The sequence below is a fragment of the Alosa alosa genome, chromosome 22 (assembly GCF_017589495.1).
Source record: "Alosa alosa isolate M-15738 ecotype Scorff River chromosome 22, AALO_Geno_1.1, whole genome shotgun sequence".
In the NCBI taxonomy this organism is placed as follows: domain Eukaryota; kingdom Metazoa; phylum Chordata; class Actinopteri; order Clupeiformes; family Clupeidae; genus Alosa; species Alosa alosa.
The window spans coordinates 12,530,829-12,555,756 of NC_063210.1; the positions used below are offsets into that span (position 1 = coordinate 12,530,829).

General features: G+C 39.8%; 2 protein-coding genes across 5 annotated transcripts; both read right to left on the reverse strand.

The window, feature by feature from the left end:
- Window positions 1–2,989: 2,989 nt before the first annotated feature.
- Window positions 2,990–10,261, reverse strand: ube2ib (ubiquitin-conjugating enzyme E2Ib). Of its 3 annotated transcripts, none has more exons than XM_048232722.1 (7): window positions 10,035–10,261; window positions 9,152–9,222; window positions 8,608–8,691; window positions 8,421–8,493; window positions 8,206–8,315; window positions 8,027–8,106; window positions 2,990–4,001 (listed from the first exon to the last, which is right to left on the reverse strand). In XM_048232722.1, exons 2-7 carry the CDS (start codon window positions 9,215–9,217, stop codon window positions 3,938–3,940), a joined length of 477 nt encoding a protein of 158 aa, XP_048088679.1. In that variant the 5' UTR covers window positions 9,218–9,222; window positions 10,035–10,261; the 3' UTR covers window positions 2,990–3,937. The 3 variants fall into 3 exon arrangements, with proteins under 3 accessions (XP_048088679.1, XP_048088677.1, XP_048088678.1); XM_048232720.1 differs by having other exon boundaries at window positions 10,053–10,254; XM_048232721.1 differs by lacking the exon at window positions 10,035–10,261 and adding an exon at window positions 9,813–9,913.
- Window positions 10,262–14,106: 3,845 nt separating this feature from the next.
- Window positions 14,107–23,126, reverse strand: kctd5b (potassium channel tetramerization domain containing 5b). 2 transcript variants are annotated; one of them, XM_048232716.1, is made up of 8 exons: window positions 22,923–23,126; window positions 22,491–22,820; window positions 17,481–17,589; window positions 16,756–16,847; window positions 15,465–15,560; window positions 15,242–15,346; window positions 14,426–14,551; window positions 14,107–14,235 (listed from the first exon to the last, which is right to left on the reverse strand). In XM_048232716.1, exons 2-8 carry the CDS (start codon window positions 22,713–22,715, stop codon window positions 14,206–14,208), a joined length of 783 nt encoding a protein of 260 aa, XP_048088673.1. In that variant the 5' UTR covers window positions 22,716–22,820; window positions 22,923–23,126; the 3' UTR covers window positions 14,107–14,205. The 2 variants fall into 2 exon arrangements, with proteins under 2 accessions (XP_048088673.1, XP_048088674.1); XM_048232717.1 differs by lacking the exon at window positions 15,242–15,346 and having other exon boundaries at window positions 22,491–23,101.
- Window positions 23,127–24,928: the final 1,802 nt, after the last annotated feature.

Here is a 24,928-nt window from a genome sequence, read left to right on the forward strand (position 1 = left end):
TGCACGCAAGAGTTCACACACAAAAGTGATGCTTTGTGCTTGTGAACGTGGGTGTCACCATATTACAGCAAACATTAAAGCTAAGGTACTGTACTTTGTCCAAATAAAATATGGGCTCAAATCAGACAGTTTAATTCATTTGTATGCAGTATACCGTATAGGTCTTTTACATGCATAATGTTATTTTTTGGTCATATATTCATTCCATTTTTACATGTGCACATTATTTGACATCGGGGGTATAATCTAAATAGGTAAACCTCCAAATAGAAGCTGTAAAATAGAAATCCCCTGGGCTGTTACAGATGTTAGTGTGGCATGTTGCTGAGTTTTGTCTGCAATCTATTCAGTGCACAGTATGTTCTGTGCTGTTCAGTTGTCTCTTTTGATAGATATTTTGATTTGATTTCATGCAGCACAAAGACCTTTTCACTGAGTTGACTTGTCAGTCACATTGACTAAGCAAAGCTTTGAGTTTTCTTGAATTTCCCATTTATGTTTATGTGGGACGAGGAGTATATAAAGCATTTGTACATGGGCACACACATACATGCACGTGCACACACGCACTCATATATATTTAAGTCAAATATCCTCTATCAACACTGCAAGGACAGTGGCAGTGCCATTTTCTAATCATTATTTTGGCTCACTTAAATAAAATAAATAAATAATAAAATGAAATAATAATTTGTGATTATTTATATGCATGAAATAATAATTTTACGTGTGAGCAGGCAAGGGGAGTAGAGACCTGGGGGTGAGCACACTGTATACATATGTGCCTGGTGGTTTCTCATTTAGTGAAGGAGACCGATGCCAGATCTCACTCTTCACCAGTCTCCATGGCAACAACAGCTCTGTGGTGCTGCAGCCAAAGCACTGACCAAGGAAGCAAATAGATAGAAATAACCCATACATGCACTCTACTCACCAGTGCTCACCCACTAAACACTAACATCCAGGCGTTACGCTCAATGTGTGCACACTTATCTTGACACATAATTCACGCCAATAGATGCAGACTGAGTGAGATTAAATGGCAGTCTGACTTGCGGCTTGTTCTTTCTTCCAGTTAAAACCCATCCCTCCCGAGAACCTCTCCATGCAGTTGGTAGCGGAGGAAGCCGTTGTTTAGCTGGCTGTGTGGGTATGAGCGACAGAGCATTGTCTCGTATGTACATGTCCCTCTCCTTCAGTATCAGCTCCGCCTGGTGTCAAAACAGGGCCACAGTAACCAACTGAGCCAAACCAAGATCATATTTAGATATATCATCAGTCTGCCACATACAGGATTGATTGAGATGCAATATAGATTGGATCTGATGTTGCACAGGATCTAATGCCAGTAAGGATAAAATTGTCTTACTTTTACATTTTGATGGGAGGGGAATGCATTTACGTTATTATTTATGGATATCTTCTTTGAGACTGACAGAAATCTTCACACCAAACAGAGAGCTTTCAGTAGCCATGTCTATCTTCTCTTCTGGCTCAGAGTACTTGGCAACAGTGCGATCACAGCCCAATCAGATCTACTATAAAGGAGTGCGGAGCCAATAGGCACCTGTTCTCCACTGGCGAGCACCCAATCATAGGTTAAAATTAAGCTGTATCAAAAAAAGTTACAGCTGAGACTTAATTTCCATTGCACAAAATCCTGTCTATTTTAGGTAAAAAAGTACAGTGTACATGTGTTTGATTTCTGTACACCAGGATATATTTTTGCTGTTTGGTGATCTGCATTTTGCTGTTTCTTGTGCTGTTGTTAATCAGTCCTATACTGGCCAGGTCAGCCCCCACGTACACACGTCATGAACTTGTTTAAGTGTGTATGCAGTTTACTCTGCATCACAATATCAATTGAAGGTAGCTTTTATACAACACATACACATTTCACTGTAAGGTAGAGCGAACATGCTGTGATCCCACACCCTGTCGACTACAGTACATCACTGGGTGCAGAGACTCTCCTGTGAGATTTCACCTTTGCATTACCTCATTGTTGCCATATCTTCTGAACCCATATTCTTGTTGGTTGTCCATTTTCTGTAGGAATGATAATTTTGTTTGTGTGTCTGTGAACAGGAACATCTGTGCATAGTTGGCATTCCATTACATGAGCCTTTCCAGATAGTCACCATGAGGTCACAAAACATAGTCCATTATCAACCCAAATGCACAACTGGTGGTTACCAATGGCAACAAGGACCAGGCCGAGAGCTTCACAGGCAATGCTGGCTGTGAGCTCTCTAACTCCATGGCAACAGAGATGGACAGATTGCACTGCAGTGAGGACAACGGCACTGTCGCTACCTTACAGCGTAATGTACATGTTCAGCTAGCTGTATGCAGTCAAACTGACCCTCGCTCACTCACAAGCAATAACCAATTGCCTCTCCCTCCACCAGCACATACACACACACAGACATTTGACATCTAATGCATTTTTATCCTTCAGCAAAGAAAGCAAATTTGAACATCATTATTGTGTCTTGGGCAGAACACTGAGATTCACGCCAATTGTAATTCAGTGCACCCAAATTAAAATATTAATATTATGGATAATAAAGTATATTATAGTAATAATTACTAATTAATATAATGTTAAATACATTAATAAATGTATGTTAATAAATAAAAATAAATTGTATAAAAATAACATGCCCGTCCCCTGGGAACATGGGGGATACACAATTTTAAAAAGAACACAACTAAAAATGATATATATCAAATAGGCTCTACTCAAAAAATGTGGCAATGTTAAGAAGTTATTACAACTTGTTATAAGAATGCACGACATAGGAAGCAGATACTATTGTAGAGCACATAAACAAAAATCTGAACATTATTTTGCTTCTACCATCCAATTTCTTCTGGTGGAGAGGTCGCACATTACATGAATAAACTCATTGCTTAATGACACAAGTGCTCAATGCAAAACACTGACATAGACACGTGTCCAAAGAACTGCACTCAGACTCCGGTATACTTTTGTAGAAAGAGCTTTATTTTGACTAAGCACTTGAACAGATAGAGTGCATGGCCTAATGTTCCCATCATTTAAAACAAAGTCAACAACAAACAAACACAAAAACAAGGGGACAAGAACACAGGCTGAAAAGACAGGAGTGTACGCATCTGTCTTCGGCAGGTCCTGTGAGGGGCAAATATGTATGTACTTCTGATTCTTTTTTTTTTTTTTTTTTTTTTTTTTTTTTTAAAGGAGTTGGGGAGGAGGGATGAAGGCAATGGTGCCCTTTCCCACCAAGGAAAGCAATAATAAAAGAAAGGAGAAAAAAAACCTAACATACAAAAAAAAAAAAAAAAAAAAAAAAAAAAAAAATGTGCGTACACAGAGGAAAAAAAATTAAACTAAAAAGGGGGGAAAAATAAAAATTCATGCACACACTTACTTTTAACACTTTCACTCGCACATTCACACGTTTAAGAGTCAAACTCAAAACATAGTCACATGAGGTCAACTGCAACATACAGAAGTGTCTGGCTAGGTTTGGCCAAGGCGAAAAGCACCGGGGGGGGTGAAGCCATGTCGCCGCTGGGTTTTCTGGGAGTTTCAGTTCTGACATGACACTGCTGACAAAGATGAGGGAGGCGAGGAATAAAATAATGAACGAAAGCTAGATAGCAAGACAGGTTGAATGGAGGGAGGGGAGACCTGGGCAGGGCTGGGTTGGGCGTTTTGTGGGTTGGGGGTGGGGGTTTTAAGATGCAGTTGGATGGCACAGAGCGTGTTCAAATTTTTAAGTCTGAAGTCCAGGTGTGTATAGAACACATGTGCTCAGAAAGAAAGGGGCGGGGAAAAAGTGGGGTGGGGAGTCGAGTCGGGGACGGCAAGAGAGAGCGAGAAAGAGAGAGAGGGGCGTGCCAATGCACGCGCCCTCCGTCTGTATTAACGCGTCCCCCTGCATCACACCTACGATGGAGAGAATTTTTTGGCTTGTGCTCGGACTCTCTTCTCATACTCCACTCTGTTCTGGCTGTAGACAAGACAAAAAAAATAATAATTAGATTGATGTAGGGCGTTTATGAATGCATTGGCATCTGTGGAATATGAACTGGTGTTGTACACCCACCTTGGCAGGCCAGACATACAGACTCCCAGAATATACAAATTGATGGGAGCACTCTTGTTTTCTTTGGATAAATTGATTAACTAAATGTTTAAATACTGGTTTTGAGTTACAAATTACAAACATAAGCGCTATTCGTTCCCAAAAAATGCCCAATTTCCCAAGGCAAAAACCTGTTATACATGTTACACAGCAATTTATATCTCGCTCCACTGATCAATATAAGATATCACATTTAATTAGTACAGATACTTTTCATTGATTTTTTATTTTTCATAAAAGCTGTATTTGTAAAAAAAAAAAAAAAAAAAATATATTGGTATTGGTCTAATCCATCAGGCGTGCCTGCAGGTGTACGGCCTTACGCACTGCGAGTACCATCAGGCAACTCAACAATTTCCCCTATGTGTGTATTTACACCAAGTTGGCCCACCATAATTTCCCAACTGCTTCACAACTGCGCAGTATCCCATTAAATGCTCGACAATAGGCTAATTACAATTTTCTGTAAAGTAGGCCAAGTTTGTAACGTTATCAAAATCAACTTAATGCACGCACCTTTTGTTTGAGCAGGAAAGAGAATAACAACGAACACACAGCAATTACAGAAGTTGTGGGCTAGGCTACTTGTTGCATTCTTTTACCATCTATGGTTGCCCGTTATCAGCACACAATGTTAAGCTAATTCACTAACTCAAGACTTCAAGGCTATCATGGATATAAAACGTTGTTTTGTAACCAACGAAAGGATGGAGGCAGCAAGTTAGGAGTTATTTCAGATGAACAAGGTAGGCAAAATTGGTATGCTTGTCAAAACGTTAGCGTTACATCTGGATTGTACTGAATAATGTTTGATGTTAAAGCGCACACGTGAACACAGTAAACTAGGTCGTAATTAGGCGTTGTTGCATATTGCATGTGAATGTTCTACTAGGTTACTTTTGAAGTGACTAATGCACAAACAAAAAAAAAAAAAAAGGGGGGGGGGCATACCATAGCATTCATTTCTGCAGGCGCGCCTGTAGTCTATTACTTACTATTACTTCTTTTATATTATTTTTTTGCCAAGGCTTCTTTCCATATACTTAGACTTTATACTGTATCGAAATAATTATCATAATTTTGGAGAACCTAGGGTCCTTAAGATCATGTGTGACAAGCTTGGTTTCCATCAAACTACAAAACTACCTAGGTACACTAGGCAGGTTTATGTATTTTCTGGCGACTGTAGAGCTCCTAGTCGCGATAAATTTATATTTTACTCTGCTGTTGTAAATAGCAAACTTCTCGTGACTTATACCCCCTGTACACAATGACAATGCTTTTGTTGTGGAGGTGAAGGATTAACAGCAGGCAAAAACAAAGAGTTATACCTACTGACAAGGTAATGTTTCACGATTCTCATGAGATTTGTCAGGCCGCCGTGCTTGAAGTTGCATGGCTGGTTTTCTTGGTAGCGACTCGCTACATCTATGCTGTATAGCTATGCTAGGTGAACGATTCACCTATTACATCAAATTGGCTTCGTAAAGGTTATATTAAGGTGAAAATCTTGTGTAACTTTGATGTGAATCTGACCATCTGAATACTAAATTCAAAGTCAGGGGAAAAAAACTAATCACTAAAGGATTTACTTCAGATTTGCATGAAGTACAATGTGACTGAGGTTGATGGGAACCGATTTATTTCTTGCCCTGCTATCCATGAGGAGCCCACACGACTTGACCTGACACATGTAGTGAGTCCCCACTACAGACTGCCCAAAAGACAATGCTACAGTCCTCAATCTGTTCCTCTTTCCTGGATTACTGGATGACTGGCATTCATCTACTTAGCAAAGCTGGGGTTCGACTACGAATACATAGTTTAGCCCAATTTGTAATTGGCCAATACCATGATTGTCTGCTCAAGTCAGCAGACTTTGGCAAGTGTGTGTCGACAAGTTTCGGCTCAATACCATTCTAGCAAAGTTTGTGAGGGCATAGGTTGGGCTGGGCACCGACCGAAATGCTCTGATCCGATCGTATATCGAAAAATGTATTATATTTCGTTGCCAAATTCCGATACTCAAAGAAATAAATCTTAGCGTCTACTAGCCAATAAACACTTGTGTGAAGAGATCTAAAGGGGCTGGTGATTGGTTGCATCACGTAACATTACACAGGTCACAGAAGGAGGGTTGAAATAAAGGATCTTTGGACATTACTTCAGAAATTGAAACGTATGCCATCTGTGGTGCTAGCATGCTTACCAAAAGATAAAGCATGGACACATTGTATACAAAGGGGTGTGTTGTCTGGAGAGGTGTATTGTTTTTTCACGTAGTGTAATAAATGGCAAAGAAGCGTGGCTCCACTTCATCAAGATGGATGCTAACAAAGCGAAATACCAATTATGTGCAAAGCAGTTTGCACTTGCACAAAATGTTGCACTGATCTGTTAGGCTACATATCTTCACTTTAATACTGCAGATGTTAAGTAGGCCTATACAGCAATAATCTCTTATATTGTTTATTTTCAATATTTTACAGATGTTCATGCAAAAAAAGTTTGTACTTTTATGTTACGTTGTTTTTAACTCTATAGGAGAATGTATTTTTGTTGTGAAAATTGATTTACAAAACATATGGTATCGGAAAAAGTAAAGTTTAGGAACCGGCATCAAATTCAAGGTATCGAAAATGGCACTGTATTGAAAAATTTTGAACGATGCCCAGACCTAAGCATAGGCTTGTCCCACTGTAAAATCGTGAAGAGCATGCGGCCTTGTTCGCCGACTTTGTGCCCTTTCCTTCATATTGTCATATTGTAAGTGTTCCATAAGTCAAACATGTCAAAATACTCCAGACAAGCTGAAATACAAACCGGTCAAACCTGATCATCATGACAGCTGCTGTATGTATGATTCTCTAGCTCAACTAATGATCGTGTCTTATTAGAAAAGGTCTGATCCCATCACTTGGCAAGTTTATGAAGTTTATGATATATTTCAGAATTGACTGTTAAACTAATGTCTGTTTGCCAGTCATTCTGCATTTTGGTCTATAGACACCTTCCTGTCAAAGTAGATGGCGCTGAGCCAGCCTAACATGCAACGCAGACAAGATTTCATGCAGGTAATCAAAAGTCTTGGCTTGCAAGACTAGTGTTGAGTAAACACTTAATGGCAACCATAAGCAGAGTTTAAGAAAGAGCAAGGCTGTGCAAATGCCCAACTGAGGGGCAAGATCCCTACCATTTTAATGAGACAAGACAGCTCATAATTTCCAAGAACATGGAAGATTGTAAAAGTCTAATATATATATTGGAAGAAAATTCCAAAGATAACCTGGCAAAACACTTCTTAATAATTCACCATCCTAAAGGTCAATTGTCACCTCAGGCTTTAGAGTTAGGCCTATATCCTCCCTTCTGTTAATTGCCTTCACACTTGGTATGTGTACTTCGTCCATATAACCTCATGTACCAAATATTCAGTTGGACATCTGGTTATTATAAAAAGAGGAAAAAAAGAGAAAAAGAAACTCTAGGAGACCTCAACTAAACCAAAATATAAAGTCTTGCATCCTGCAAAAAAAGTTTTACATTAATGCTGGTCCGCAGCATTAAGATTTTACTGTGAGAATGGATCAATACACAGATATGGTGATATGTCACTATATACAGGTGCTCAGATTATCAATAGAATGTTGACAGTTAACTACCTTAACTAACTATATATGGCTATGGTTAGGGGTTGGATTTGGTTAAGATAATGTTAAGTATTTGTTCAAGAACACTTTTACATACGTGAACCTTAATCTGTTAAGTTTCTGTGGATGGACTCTCCAAGTAAAGTGTTACCAAAAGTAATGCAAATATTAAACCATGGTCTGAAAAGAGTATACAAGTACTACAAGAGTCTAAAAGTAATACTGTAAATACGGTCTCACCAGTATATGGTGTAGGCCTCAGCCTGAGCTGGGTCTTGGATGTTGGGCTCGTTTAGAAGCTCCTGAATTCCCAACAGAATCTGTCAGATTGAAAGCAACAAGTAGTCAGTATGAAATTTGAGAGGCATGTTTGACAACATCACTGCTCTAGTCAGTGTGCATATTCGTTTTCCATCTACCTGTTTGATGGTGATCGCCGGCCTCCAGTCTTTATCCTCCTCCAGGATGGAGAGACATACCGTTCCAGAGGGATATACATTCGGATGAAACAGAGGCGGCTCAAACTTACCTACAAGCAAAATCGTTATTTAAATTATTTGTCCAAGTTCTCAGAGCACAACAGTGATATGAGCATGATGTGATTCTCTGTATTTTGGTGCATCTAGTTCTTTACACTTTGGTGGTGATGAGGGGTAGTCATCCTTGAACAGCATCCGCAACTTGAAAAGACCTCCCTCCCATGGAGTCTATAAGGAGAAGGTGTCCCATCGCAGTAAATCACACAATAGCCCTCTGCCAAGTAAGTATTTTGAACAAATAAAAGCACACAGACTTGTGTGCATTTCGTCTTAAACACTTACCCCCTTCTTCCCTGGAATGGCGCATTCCCAGTTCATCAAATTCATCGTCCCATCTGGATTTTTCGTTGGCACAGCAACAAAACCCTGAAAATACCAGGACTTTTTTTTATAGACTCACTGATGCAATGTGTGTATGATTGGTCATTTGTTTATGTCCAAGACTGCTACATGGTGAGTAGAGTATGTGACTGACTTGGGAGGCCCAGCAATCAAACAGTAAAGGCAACATTTCAGCTTTGGCCTAACATTACACACATACTGCGTTATTTGCTTGCCAATTCCTAATTTTGTGGGAATTTTAAACCAGGGGTGCATGTCCGTTACAGACGTGCACAAGAGGTTTTCAGCACGAAATATCTAATAATAAGTATACATACGAATAATAATAAGTATACATACGAAATATCTATAATAAGTATACATACATCTACACGGGTCTGTCTGTCAAATGTTGTGGCAAAGTGGGAGACGTGCTTATCAACTGCAGTATAGATGCGAGTTAGCATCACGTTTTATAATGTAATAGAAACAAGTTTGTACTCACAAAAGGATGGTCTTTCCGCCATGCTTTACGTTCCTGTGCAAGTCGACTCAGAGCAATGCCAGACATTGTAGCTGAAAGAGAAAATAAACGTAAGTAATATACTTTGTTAACGAGAAGCAACTCACTGCATGGTCACCATCAGGTAACGTTATATCGTGTAAAGTTGACAGCGTCACTGCAGAGTGGTACGTCTGTATGGCGAAGTAAGACAGTAGTTCGAAAAAAGGAAACTTTTGGCCATCGTTAGCTGACAGTAGCTAGCTAGCATTATAAACATCAAGTGCACCGGTAACTCCGCTAAAGGGAACGTATAACGAGAGAGATAGCCAATGTTAGGCTAACATTATTAATTTTATAACTACAAAAGAGACACATTGCGATACATAATTGCACATGTCATATACAGATAACTTTAACACAAAACTAGCAATAACAGATCACTGGCAATAAGGGTTAAGGAGAGCAACAGGACTAACAAAATGTTACTGCTAAATGCTAGCAAATTTCAGCTTTCTTGGTAACATTAGCTTGCTAATGTAGCTAGCTAGTAATTATTCCGCGGCTACAGCCCAAACTATGCAAGATGGCTAGATAACATGGAGTTATGTGTTTGGTCTGGCCATTTAAATGTGAACGATAGAGAGGATATTCTGCTATTCACGTGTATATCGTTCCGGTCACTAGTGTTGTTGTTTTTCCCTAACTGTGACTTTAAGTGCAGCCGTCTCGTAGGAAAGGCATCCATGACGGTGCCGCACAAAGACCACACTTCCCTTGTTACGAACGCGCGTTCACACAGCAACCGGACTAAACAACAAAAAACCGAACCCACCAAGTCAACTTGACTCTTACGGGTACATGAAGGTTTACATATAATGCTCACGTATTGAAATATTGTTACCGTTTCGATGCCAGACTGTTCCGTGGCTGCTATGGCGTTTGTGACGGAACCCGTGTTTGTCTCGGGACAAAATCCTATGAAGTTTCCCTCCCGAAGAGAACACCCGTTCTGAACCAGTCTATCTATGTAGGACCATATAGCACCACAGTTCGATTGCCTGAAAAAGGTTAAAAAGAACCCTCCTGAGCGTTTCTAATGGCTTCATTCCAAATCCATCCTCACATGTCATGCTTCATGTTTTAGTTACGATGTCAAATAAGGGAACGCAGATGTCTTACGAAATGCATGGTCTGTACATTTTCATTCAGGCATAGCCCCGAGCGACCAAACATTTAAAGGGCCACAATCAACGTAGCTGAAGTTGCTTATAGCTTACTCTGATTTCATTTAAGTATCGATGCTGGTTGGTTAATTTAGATTCCGTATCTTTACAACATGGTATCTAACGTAAATCTGAAGGATACCCTACTCAGTTAAATAAACTACGACCATTTTTGCGTGAAAAGACAGGCCATAGACGCCTAAATAGCATGTGGCTATAAGTGAACATACATGCTGAGCAATTCACTGTGTGTCGATTTGTTGCTTGCAGATATTTCAATCTTGACAGACAGCCTTGTGTAACCAAAGTCCATGAAGGTCTCTGATGTGATCGAACTTAAAGGCATGTGCACATAATTGGAAAACGATATATTTAACGAAATGGCAGATGTTTGTAAATCTTTGGAAAAGGATTTACCATGTTTACCGTTATCCTACAATGATAAGTAAAAACATACACCCATTGCATTTGGTTCGCTGGCAGTACTTTTTCGTATGTGTGTGTACTTTAAAACGCCACAAGGTGTCAGTATTGTCTGACTACGTTCTCGGGAGGGTTTGGTTGTTCTCCTTTGCTCAACGGTTCCGCATGACGCGCAGTGCGGATCACGCAAGTCTTGAACGAGGTTCCACTTTATGGGGATAGTTTACAGAGAACCACAAGCACCATGTGCATGCATCATGCGATTATGCAAATTGACGTAGGTCTAAGTATGTGCTGGGTTTAATGGTTTGATTACAAATGGATGAGTCCTAGACTATCCATGATCAACAAATTAGGTAACAATTTCATGCACATAATTTACTAACAATCCCACAAATTAGGAACATATCACATAGCCTATAAACTATATATTTTTATATTAGATCTAGCTATATTATTCAATTCATATCATTTACTGTGTATAGTCATACCACTGGTCAATGGTCTTCAAAGGATCTAGGCCCTATAGGTTTTAGGTAGCCATAGCGTAGCTTATAGGCTATGATCTCAGGTGTGACTGTGCAGCACGTTTCAGGTTTTACAGCCATGCTTTCAAGGTAAATCAGAAATCATGTTTTCTAACCAACAATAGTGTTGTACAATACTAGGAAGGTGTCATAATATATTAAAATTATGATACCTCCTTTAATTGGTACTTTAAAAAGTCTAGGTATGTTCTAAATTATGTTAGAGCCTACAGATGTTTGAGGTTTTTGCCATTGGTATCTGCATACTTGCTTGAAGCGTTTATAGTCAGTTGTTTTGGTATAGATAGAATATCATTTTATTGTCCGCTCACATGGAAATTCATCTTCTGTGACAACAGATACCTACATTGTCCAAGGAAAGTAAAGAGCAGGACTGTCACACAGATAACATTCCATAAGAAATGTCTGGAAATTAAATACTGTTAATATTTTACTTGCAATTTGGGAGTAATCTTCTGTTTACTCTGAGAGTATTAGATACAATTTCTGTCAAATCTGAAATTTGTTTGAAACTTTGTTTTGAATCATTCTCTGATAATTAACCTATGCCATTACTTAAAGATACTTATGTTAATGTATTAATATGGCATGAGGGTACTGAAAAAAAGCTTGGTGGTGCTGCAGGTCATCCAAACGTAAACATTTCTTGATTTCAGCACTATCTGTGAAATACTCTTGTTATACCACTATTGTTACTTTAACTGGTATCATGGAATAAAAAAGACAAACATTTACCAACGTGGAAATTTTTTATAGCATATAACAGTCCAGTTTGTGTTCAGCTACAAGTTTGCCTGAATATATAAAACAGACATTCAGCTTAATTCATTGGAGGATAGTTTGGTAAGTTTCAATACATAGAAAAGTTATATACAAACAGTCATCCCAGCAAGGTACGCTGTCTAAGGAAATGGGCTATGTTGTCTTCAAAGTTGTACGTGGAATATTTCTGTGACGTGCAAAGTGTGTGTAGTGCATTTACTGCATCCTGTCAGTGAGACACTAACAAGAGACTGAACGTCTATATGGAAGTGAAAAAATGTTACTAAACAATTAAAACAATTTTTTTGCCAGAAACCAATAAGAAATGCAGAATTAACACAGCTTAATCTCTTTACACAGTCTCACATAGTATGCCATATAACCCTTTACCATTACAAAATCTGAGAGCACAGAATTCTGTCTAGTCCTGAGGGGTATGTACAAAGCAAGGTTACTTGCTTACCCAGGTAACTTCAGGAGTGACCGCTTATCTCCAAACAACACGTTACTTTAGAAACAATAGCTGCTCAGTGCTGTGTTCTTATAAAGATCAGCGGTTACTCCCAAAGTTACCAGAGTTTACCAGTTATCTCACTTTATAGTACAGCCCTCTAGTATTGGAATGCCATCCATGATTTTACAGAACTTTACACCCATCCGTCTGTTTCCATCAACCACTTTTTTTCAGGCATTTTGTCTGTCACCGATGCGTCGACTTAATTTTTCCTTTTTTTTTCTCCTTACAATACAAGTCACTAGGAGATAATAATTGGCCGATCATGGTCCCTTTTGTTATCAGTATTTACATCTGTAAACAAAACAAGAGTAAAGAAACTACAATATGTTACGCTTAAAGGCAGACCACATGAATGGTTATGTGTTTCTTATTAAATAAGTAACAAGTAAATAAGTAGATTAATTGTAAGTTGAAGTTCATGTGATATCATTTGTTGGTAATCTGTGCAGCAAAGTGACCTTAAAATATGTTAAATGTATGTACAAAATACTATTTATAGGGCACGGCAGTCTGCTGGGGGCACTTGAAATAGCCACAATGCTAAGATTGAGGGGCGCAAGAAGACCAAAGATGGTCTCAAATGTAACAATTACAAACAATAGACATTCTGTAAATCAGTCTGCCATTGCCCCAATAGCTTGATTGACAGAAGTACTGCAGCAAATTTAGTCACAATACAGACCACTGAAGCCTCTGTTGCTGAACAGTGATCCGAGCTCTGGTGCTATGAACTTGTCTCATTGGTGAGGCAGTAAGCATTACAAATCTCTTTGGTTGTCTGGCTAACTTTTCCCTCCTCCTCCTCCTCCTCATGTGAGCTAAACGCACGTGAGCAACCTTAAACAGAGTAGTAAATGACCAAACTTATTTCCACTACAGCAGGCCGAGCACACTTAGCCAACTAGCTCCTGTGCACACCATTATGATATTCCTCAGAGTTGTATGCTATCCATGAGAGAGAACGGAATGATTCTAAGAAAAGCTGGAAAACATGTGTATTCCCAGCTTGTGATCCCTGGAATGGTATTCATAAAGCATCTCAAGGGACCAAAGCACTGACAATTAGCACGGCTAAGATAAGGGGATATTGGATGAGGTTACGTTAGGTTCAGATAATCCAGATCAATACTTTCCATGCTGAAATGCTTGATGAACATAGGCCCTGATCTACCCAGCAAGACCTACCCCCCCACCCCAACCAACCCCCCCCCCTTAAAAAAAAGATAAGAAAGAAATCCAGTTGAACAGGCACAGAGAGGAAATCTCTTCACCCCACCCTTACGCCGTTTCCCTGGTATTTACAGGTAAATGTTTACAGTCATGTGAGCAGAAGAAAAAAACTGGACAGCAGCATGGATTCCTCCCACTTTGTCCTCCGTGTCATGGTGGTGGTGGTGACATGCTGTCAGCTTGTTGATATGTTTTGTGCGTCCCTGGGTTTCTGGGGTGTGTCCTTGGCATGTTCCGGCTCGTGTCTGTGGTGTGTTTTTTTTTTTTTTTTTTTTAACGTCGTGTGCTGATATGTTTACGGGGAAGCTGATATGTGTTTTTGCATTTTTCAGTTGTGACAAGCTTCTGTGCTCATATTCTGGAGCCACGCTCCTGTAAGATCTGTGCAAGGAAGAAGAAAAAAAAATAACAGGTCAAGAAGACAGGCTTATGCATCACGCTGTAGCTATGAATATGTAAACAATTAAAGAACAATTCACAAACACACAGCCCTTAGTCAAACAAATCATATATCCTTTACAGCCATTATGTGCACAGCGTAGATATTACAGCATGCTCGCACACCACTCACCTTAGCTTTCTCACTGGGTTGGCTGTTGGGACCATATGGTTGATTGTGTAGCTCTTTTGAGACGACACATAAGAACTCAGCCTGGTCCTCTGTGCCATAGTTGTAAGAGGAACCAATGCTTACCAGCTGTGACACACACACACACACACACACACACACACACACACACACACACACACACACGCGCGCACGAACGCACGCACAATACAAGAAGAGAACACACACGGACACGAACACACACACATGGAGAGAAAGAGGAGCAGATTTTAAAATAAATGAAAATATAATTGATACACCTCAATCTGTTGCATGGTGCTCCTTTCTTCTTGTTGCAAAGAGATTAGAAAAGAAAGACAAAGTGTGACCAATGTGATTTAAAAAACAAAAAGACATGCAATGCGACAAAAGAACTGCCAGGGACAGTTGTAAACTCCCTAAGTTATTTCCAGCACAACCATACAAGTCATACACACAGACATACACATTACACATTTTCTTCTGTGGTGCAGTGACATGCTCAGGCATGCCTGGCCTTAGCAACAGTGAACCTGTTGCCAGGTGGTGGCTCCAGCTGGTTGATAGCAATGAACCAGAAACACTCTCTCTAACACACGTACACACACACACACACACACAACTACATGATGAGTTTTACACAACACTAACACATGTTTACTTCAGCCAACATAACCTAAAAACAGAAATCTTGTCGAAAAAAAAAAAAAAAAAAAAAAAATAACAATTAATGTCCGCCATTTGGAGGGGGCGGGGGCATGCAGTGATTGGCGGGAGGCCAGAGAGGATTGTGGGACACACCTCTCCACTTTGGGCGGGGTGAACAGACTCCTCCCATTTCACCTCCCGAGACACAATCAGCAGAAACTCTGACTTCTGGGCCCGCCCATAACCTATACTGACAAGCTGCAACAACCAATCAGAGCACAAAAAAAAAGCAAGGCCCACATCATCAAGAGCACGTGATTCCCTGAGAGAGATGGAGGGGCAGTGGCGGCAAAAGCAGACTTTGCCAAAAAGTTACCTGTTCAAACTTCCAGCCGTCGGACATTGTGGAGACCATCTGTGTCAGCTCCTCCTCCTGACATTGTAGCACCCTGTAGACATGCTTCACAGGCAGCTACAACCACCGCAGTGGAGGAAAGGGAGAAAGAGAAAGAAACCGATGACATGAATGCAAAACAACAGTCAAATTTCATACCAGACGCAGTCCTTCCACCCAAATTGTGCACCAATTATGATGATTGTATCAGAAAAGATCAAGGTTTCAAAATAAATCGTATTTGTCTATAGTGTGTATCTGCAAGTCAGACATTACCACAATGTTTGAGGTTTCCTCTTTTGCATCCATTCAGTTTGCAATTTTTCAATACCAGTATTAAGTATCAATGTCTGCATAAACACATAGGTTTTAAAATGCAAAGCCACGTATCCATTCCAAATACGATTGCAATTGACATTGTATCCCTCATAGTCAATTACTCATTTAACCGATTAGATCTTAGATCAATAAATGTCAGTGTTTCCCAAAGTCCATTATTATGTCCTCAAATGCCTTGTTTTGTTTACACATAGAAATATTTGTGTGTTATAGAGCAGTAAGTAAAGCTAAAAACATTAAAGTTCAAGAAGCTTCAATCAGAGAATTGTTAAGTATTTCCCAATGAACCGATTACCAAAATAGTTGGCAATTAATCTAACAGTCTACAACTGATTGAAAAATGTATTAATTGTTGCAGCCCTAATTTCAAACTGACCTGGGTCTGAATGTTGCGGCCTTTCTTGCTCATATTTTGGTCGAGTTAATTTGACATCTATCAGAACTGGGACTGATCCCATTAGAGTCAACCTGATGCGTGAGTGAGTGGTGCACTCAGCGAGAGGAGGCTGGGCCCACACGTGCCTATTCAGCTAAAGAGTCTCTCTCTGTCTCTGTCTCTGTCTTTCTCCCTGTCTCTTTCTCTCTCTCTGTCTCTCTGTCTCTGTCTCTGTCTCTGTCTCTCTCTGTCTCTGTCTCTCTCTGTCTCTGTCTCTGTCTCTGTCTCTGTCTCTTTCTCTCTCTGTCTCTTTCTCTCTCTGTCTCTTTCTCTCTGTCTCAAAGTGCGGATAGTGCTTTCAGGCAGATCAATATAAAACCATCTTTCTCAACATGGAGTACAGCAAACTACATTCAACTAAGCCTAGCAAACTACCACTGCAGAATGAATCTGGATGCAAGTCAAAGAAACAGAAAAGGAAAATCACCAGAAGAGGTGGCCCCGTTGCATTAAAATCTCCAGTATATAGACATCTGTGTGGGGTATGGACTCTCTCACCTGTGTGGTTTTGGTGTCTCGTTCTCTGATCTTGTCTTTGATAAGTTTTATTAACGATGTGATGTTATAAAATTCAGCTTCTTCCAGGACCCCTTCAGAACACACAAGCACATCATTTTAAATATATTAAATAAAAAATCAAATGCATCTGGCATTTTTGAGTAAACGTGATTATGTGTGTAAAGAGAGTGTTTGTATGTATGTATTGAGAGCATTTATATTCATAAGCAGCTTATGAATATAAAATGTTATATATATATATATATATATATATATATGTTTCTGTTATGTGTTCTTCCACATGAGATGACTGTTGCTATTTCATTCTGTTCCTGTACTGTTCGTGTGTATCTGTGTGTGACTATGTATTTAGACTGAGATAAGCGGGAATTCACTGTTTTACTCATTGCCAGGTAGCCACTAATCAGAGTTTGATTCAGTGTAGTTCACATGAGATCTCCCGTCAGCCTGGAAGGATAATTAAACCCTAATTATTTCCTTGTCTAGCTAGAGCAGTTGATGGATCTTTAGGTAAAGTCATGCTGTCTCTCCCTTGATGCGCAATGCGCATCATTGTAAATAAAACTCTGTTCCTGAATTTTTCCTACAATTGGTCTGACTGGGTCTTCATTCATCTCTGGCATCAACATTACCATCAGTATGTATGTTTAAAGTGACTGTGTGTGTGTGTGTGTGTGTGTGTGTGTAGGAGTAGGCATTCCTACCCTCCTCTGTAAGGTCTCTGTTCAGCACCAACTTTCCATGTCTCAGGTAGTTGAGCACTGGCCCAAAATACACAGGATCTCTGTCAATCAGATATGCCCCAGAGTCATCCTGGAGAGAGAGAGAGAGAGAGAGAGAGAGAGAGAGAGAGAGAGAGAGAGAGAGAGAGAGAGAGAGAGGCATTAAAGCTATTAAACTTTAAGCAGTAGCACAGAAAGAAAAAGCAGAAGTGAGCTGGATTCACATGAGAACCCCAAGAGATCACTCTAAAAATATACACACACTCACACATGCTGGTGCACATGGCACATGCACACTAACAGGCACCCCTCAGTGCCCCCTCTGACACACACACACACGCACGACGCACACATACACACACGCACGCACACTCTATAATTCTGTGGTCTATAGCTAGAGCTGCAAGGGGAAATGGCAGGAGGCATTCTCTAGCTTAAATGGGTTTAAATATTGATGCACAGAGCAGGTCTGTGTGTGTGTAAGTGTCTGTGTGTGTAAGTGTCTGTCTGTGTGTGTGTGTGTGTGTGTGTGTGTGTGCGCGCGCGTGCATAGCCCAACAGTAACTCCTTCTTAATGTGCAGTCAGGCTCTTCTCATGAATTATGGAGGCACATTCGTGCAAATGCTTGAACACACACACACACACTGGGCTCAAACACACTTTCAGCCTCAGTATTCCTTGTATGTAATCTTTTTAAAGGTTACATCAGTAAAATTGACCTTCAAACAAATATTACCGCTAAGAAAAAAAGTCAGTGGAAACATACTGTAGGCCTGTGCGATGTGGTCGGCGTGACGGGAAGAAACATCCCTACTGCCCTGCCATGCTTTTTATGTTTACCAAAGGTCCATTACGACCAATTACATTTAAAAGACATGGTGGTAAGGGTGTATTTCAAGAGATCAAGTATTTCTCAGCTCTGGTCAAGTAACACACTCGATTCAAGTAACACACTCGTCTTGAATCTTCTGACCCTGAATAAGAGTACTGCTTTCCCATTCAATTCTCTTTCTTGCTTGTGTATGCTTAGGAAAGACAGAGTAGTAACAGCGGTCCCATTTGCCATTTCAAAAACAAGAAAGCACACAAGAGAGCAGAGAAGCAAACATCCAATTAGTAAAGTTGAACTCTTACAGCTGGGCTACACGGGGTGCGCAATTGAAGCTTTCTGTTTGCGCTAAAATTGTTTTAGAAAACTGGTCTAATTTTTTCGAATGTACGTGCTACGGTCATGTCTGGTGTAGGTAATTCCATTATCCTATATCCTATCCTATAGTGGAAGATAATTGTTGCTGCATACACTCTGCAAACGGAAGCCTTAAGTTAAGTGCCTGCTGTAGCCTGTTAGGGAAAAACATAGAATGCTGTTTAGCACCATTATACTTTGCTAGATATAGCTCCTTAACTTTTTTTTACATCATTCCTGAAGATTATTAATAGTTTTTATATTATTGCTTCATTAACAATATTTTATAGTACAATAATAGGAAATTTTTTAAGGATATAGTTCAGAACATGCTAACAGTGTTTTTAGAATCCTGATAAAAGAATACGTTTTGATCTTACTGACATTATACTACAATTAGGGATGCACCAATATATCAGCCAGCATCGGTATTAGCCAATATCAGCAAATTTATATGACATTTACTGATGGCAGTGACTGATATCTATCTGTTATATTGCTTAAATTCTGCACTAGGTAAATATTGTGCCATGAAAGCCTGAAAGACTTGCAAATGGTTATTTTTCTTTGAATATTTTTGTTTCCACTCTACTAAAGGGTAAACAAACAAACACAAATACTGGTATTGGTATCAGTTATCGGCCAAATTGTTATTTTATATTGCTATGTTATATAATTGTATTATCAGTATCGATATCGGCTAAGAATTTCAGAATCAGTGCATCCCTAACTTCAATACGTCCCCTCACAATGTTCAACATATCACGGGTGCTTTGAACTCAAAACAGAGTCATATCATGGCTTACGTCAGTGGTCTCCAACCTTTTGTTCTCTGAGAGCTACTTTGACAGAATGAATGTGGCTGAAAGCTCATCATGTTTCATATCAGTAGCAGTACGGATTATGAAGTTCAATACACTTCATTTCATGGCTCCTTTCAACTCCATTACGTTCTCTGCTTGTTAACTGCTACCTGAAAAGTCCCCTCGAAAAGTTGCTGTGGACTTAGGTGAATAGAACAGATGTGCTCGTACCACAGATGAGACACACAAACTTGTTATTTAGATTTGTGGGGGGGACCCTATGTTTCCCATTCCTTACAAATATAGTATATTTTTTTACTTTTATTGACCTGGTTATTTACCATACTCCTCATAGCCAAGTCTAGAGCGTGCTTGGTAGTCTGTAGGTTTAGGCTACTACCTCAAGTCTACATTACTATCAAACCAAACCACTGGGGAGCAGTGTAATTTGTTTAATTAGTAATCATGTTGTATCAGAAAGGGGCAGGATGTCTGAATTAGTTTGGAACATTCCATTAACAGGTTTACCAAGTGAAAGAATTAGATTTATTTACATTTTCTTTGACCCTTTTGGAGAGCTACTAAAATCCAGGTGGGGAGCTACTGGTTGGAGATTTGTAAGACCTTGTGATTCTGAGCCCCAATGAGCCTGAATAAGTGTTTATGAAGAAACCATCCTCCTGACTAAGCTACCTATTAGGTTAGCACTAGGGATGGGACAAAATATCAATATGCCAATACATCGTCTGACTTATTTTTGCCGTACATTATTCATGCGCTGCCACCAAATATTGATTCCATCTTTTTAGCTTTTTTCTTCTTCTTCATTTACAGATATTGTGATGTATCATAGATCAATCTTTTGCAATGTAGTGAGTATTGCAAAATCCATTAATCATGATATTATCGTTTTCATGGGCAAAATATCATGATAGTATCAATTTGTCAGTTAATCTGTAATTCCCACCCCAAGTTTGCACAAATTAGATGTAGTAAAATGGAAAGTGAGGGGTTCATTCCAGTGGACAGTCATGAATGAAACAAGATAAAAAATAAAAATAAAAATATTGTTGTCCTCCATCTGTGCCACACAAATTCCTACACTGAATAACAATATAGTAGTTTTAACAGCAGTGGTGGTAGAAGTTATTAATATTGTGCCAGTAATGAGAGAAACTATGCCACACGTTCATTCAAAATTCAGCTTTTTCAATATTACGCAACTCATTAGCACAATTATACCAATATATCTTGGCAAATTTGAAGTCGAAAACTTTTTGATACATATTTTATCAGAGGTAGGCCAATGGATACAATGTAGAAAGACATTCACAGAGAACGCCCCACTGTTCTTAAAAAAATAGAACAGCAATACATACATTATATTTACATTAGCCAAATAAAAGGGGGGATTATGGAAATCTAAGACTGAGAGAGGCAGCTCTTTACCAGCTAATCCCACCGCCGCTCTCTTTGGGTTAAACCATGTGATTATTTAGGATTAGGAGATTATTTTGAGATTACCGTCTGAGATTAAATTATGAGAATAGGTGAGAGACCAGGGGAGCAAGAGTATGCAGGATGCCTACTAAAATGCTGGGGAATACCCATGTGCCCCCCAACACACACACACACACACACACACACAGTCAGCCACACACACTCCAAACTGCCACCCCACCCCTTATTGCTCATTTACTTTACACTGGTCTAGTTCCTTTTATGTACAACAAATGCAATTCTATTTTGGTGTAGGAAACTGAGTGCATGCAGTTGAGTGTTTCCCTTAGATGCAGGAGAACATGACGATTAGAGAGTAAAAGAGAGACAGATGGCTCAGCAGAAGCATCATGATGACCTCATCAAGACCCCCATCCCCACACAGGCTATTCAGCCAGTGAAGAGAGAACGCACAGCATGCCTGACCAGTTGTGAATGAGCAAAAGAGAATGTCCCAACACACATTATGGTTGGCGTTGTGACATCACAGGTATATCCATGAAAAGCACCTACTGAAATTATCAAAACTTCCACTCACCACTGTTGGTGAAATGTGCACGTTAATGAAGAAATGATCTCATGAATCATGCATTCGTTAATGCATGGTAATATCAATGCGAGGACCACTTAAGTGTACACCGCATCCAGCTCCACCATACTCCTGGCAGCTTGTGTGTGTGTGTGCAAAGCTTGGGTTACTTCAGCACCCCAGACAACAACAGAGGGTCTGTGTGCTACGGCGTGCACTACGCACGCGCGTAAACACAAGCCCTGTGTCAACCCCAAACTGAGTGAAAGCGGATTATCAGGACTCAAAGGTCGAACGTCATATTTTGACAAAAAATGTAATCATATGCCCAAAATATCTTTAGAAAATAGCACAGGGCAATAGGCTTGTTTTGAATGTTCAGATAGTTCATGTGCACTGCGATTAACAGTCTAATTGACGTTGTACATGCTCACACAATGTCGTAGGCTATACACAAAGAGAAAGAGGGCACTTAAAGCACTCTGGATCCCACATGTGCTCTGCTACATTTTCACACAAGTGCAGCCTCCATTTCTACCTCGGATGAAATGTGGGCTAAATAATTTAAAGCGGTTTCCCTCGAGTTAAACAGGCCAATTGTTAGTGGAATACTGGCCCTTCACAGTCCAAACTACCTATACCAGATCAAATTGATTTCTTAAAACTTTCACCGAGTTAATAGCAGCACGACGTGCAGTTGAATAAAAGTAGGTTACGTTCATGGCGTCAATTCAGATTACACACGGAGTTTGTCTATTCTCTCGTAGCTGGGTGATGTGCTTACAGTTCACAAGGAACTCATTTTCCTTTAACTTATTTATGGGAGACTTAAGCGTGGAATATGCGGTAATTCACTTCGAAGGTGAGAGGGACTTTTGTTCAGTGTTGCAGATGTTCTAACAGTTCGGATACTTTGTTTGAAAGATCTTTACCGTCCCTACTTTGTCGATTTGAGAATGAAGACTTTGCTTACCTTATCGGAGTCCAGATCGGGATCCGCCTGGCAGAGTCGGTATAGAAACGACTTCGGATCCCGACAGAGGGTCTGTCGTGTCGTTAGGAAATGCGTGCCACCGACATTCAGACGGACCCATTTCGACGTTCCGTTGAAAGACGTTGGGGGTTTACCTCCTGGTGAAGATAGAACCGGACACCTTCTGCAGTCTTGTCCGCTGATATCGCAGCTATTCTCGGCCATTCCGCTTCCTTGCCTTCTCTTCGATGAGTGGGGCGCCGGCAGGAAACGGCCAATGCGAGCGTTCCGCTCGGCAGACAAGCAGCGATGTGAAAGGACGGGGAGTGTCTTTTGTATTTATTTTACATGAGAAAAAACAGACACCATGGAGCCCACTCAAAACTTCACATTCGGTATTTAGCTGTAATGTATTTCTGTATACGAACGTACTCTGAAGGAAGCATCGGATCTTCTTCACTTTGGAATCCTCGAACAACTTCCAACTGTCCGGTATGATACGGGGTAGCTGTGGTCTAGGGGTAAACACAGCAAATTCCTCATGACAGCTCCCGTGCATACGGTCATTATCTTTCCCGCAGGGGGTTGGGCTACTTGGAGATTCCTGAACTGACCGCCAGAGGGCTGCATTCTGAGGAAACCCCGCCCACACAGGCTGCCTTTTCTGTTGCTGCTAGCTGCTACCCATTAAGAAGACTAGAAAATTTGAGTCTTCTAATGCCCCAATTCAAGTTTTACTCAAAAGACTACAATCTTTGAAGAATATTCCCCAAATATTGTCAAAGTCTTCAGGTGTAAGGATGGCTTTAGCATCATGAGGCTAGAATTTGAGATTATACTTAAGTAGCAGCATGAAAACATAATTTCAAGTCTAGTTATGTTGTTCTCAGGTTTGTAGAAACGAAGCAATGTACTGAAAGATGCATAAATGTATAACAGTGATAACTAAATAATATCCTACTAATTGACTTCCAGTAATTTACATTAAGCAATTGCTTGTAAGCAACTTTCAAGTGAGGAACAACGCTCAAGCTGCAATACAGCAGAACGCTAACTGTGAAAAGGAACAGGTTGAGAAGTGTGCACAGTGCTGCTACTTAGTCGGACATGTTAGGAGAGGTGTTCTCAGAAGAGGAGAGTCTTCAGGACATTCTTAAAGATAGGGTGGAGGTAAGGCCACCCCTGCTGAAGCCTGGCAATTGTTTTCTGAAGGCTCAAGTACAGGCAAACTAAAAACCAGTGGTTGAAAACATACGTAGACAGTTTTTACCTAGACAGGGCTTTTGTGTGTTTTGCTTCCTAAATGTGGCAGCAAACACTGAAAGGGAAATGCTTACAGCAACCTAAGAACAGAACACAGTCCATCTGTGCGGTCATCATGACAGATCCTAACGATTTCAGGTTACGAAGGCTAACCTTTAGAACATGAGACATTCAGGGAATTGAAAAAAGGGAGAAATACAGGTTTCAAAGTGTTCCTTCTATCAGTCAATGAAACCTGCAAGGGTGAATACCTAATGAAAAGACCAGTTGAGATTGGTTTCTTTTAGAGCAAAGAAGAATGTTCTGAATAGCCATATACACCTTTTCTGTCCAAGTCAACATTAAAAGTTATTTTTCCAAACTACCATTTGTTTAACAAAGCAAGTAATTAACTGCCTCGTTTGTGAAATCAATGAAGCTATTCAGTAATATGTCCCTTGAGTTAAGTAATTTAAACAGGAACACTATAAATATGTAAACTCCTGAGCACCTGTTAAATCCATTTGTCCCCATCAGTGTACCATGGCACATAATTATGAAGTTAAAGGAATATATAGTCCTACAAAAAAAAAAAAAAAAATATATATATATATATATATATATATATATATATATATATATATATATACACACACATACATACACACACACACACACACATATACATATACATATATATATACACATATATACACACACACACACACACACACATCACTTAAATGCAAACAACTGTTGTTTCATAACCAGCCTATATACCTAAACGTGAAATCAACCTCCCTATCTTCGATATCAAAGACAGCGTAAAAAACACACAAAGACGCATGGTCTGTCGGCCTAAACCCCTACATGCTTTATTTCAGCTCTAGGTGGCGCTGCAGAACAGCAGACTTCACCGTGGCAACGAGACAGGCTTCAAATGATCAGAAATATGATTAAATCACTGAGCAAATAGAAAATGTATATGATATAGTAAGAAAAAAAAGCTGTAAAATATCATAGTTTACAATAATTCTTCACATTCAAAGGCTTTACATCTCAAAACATACACACAGCATGGCCCCCGAATATGACTTCAATCCAAATATGATTTTTCATATATTAGAATTTAAATAACACAGAATGACTAGAGGCTAGAATTAGCCATCCAATAACCTTATACAAGAATAAAAATA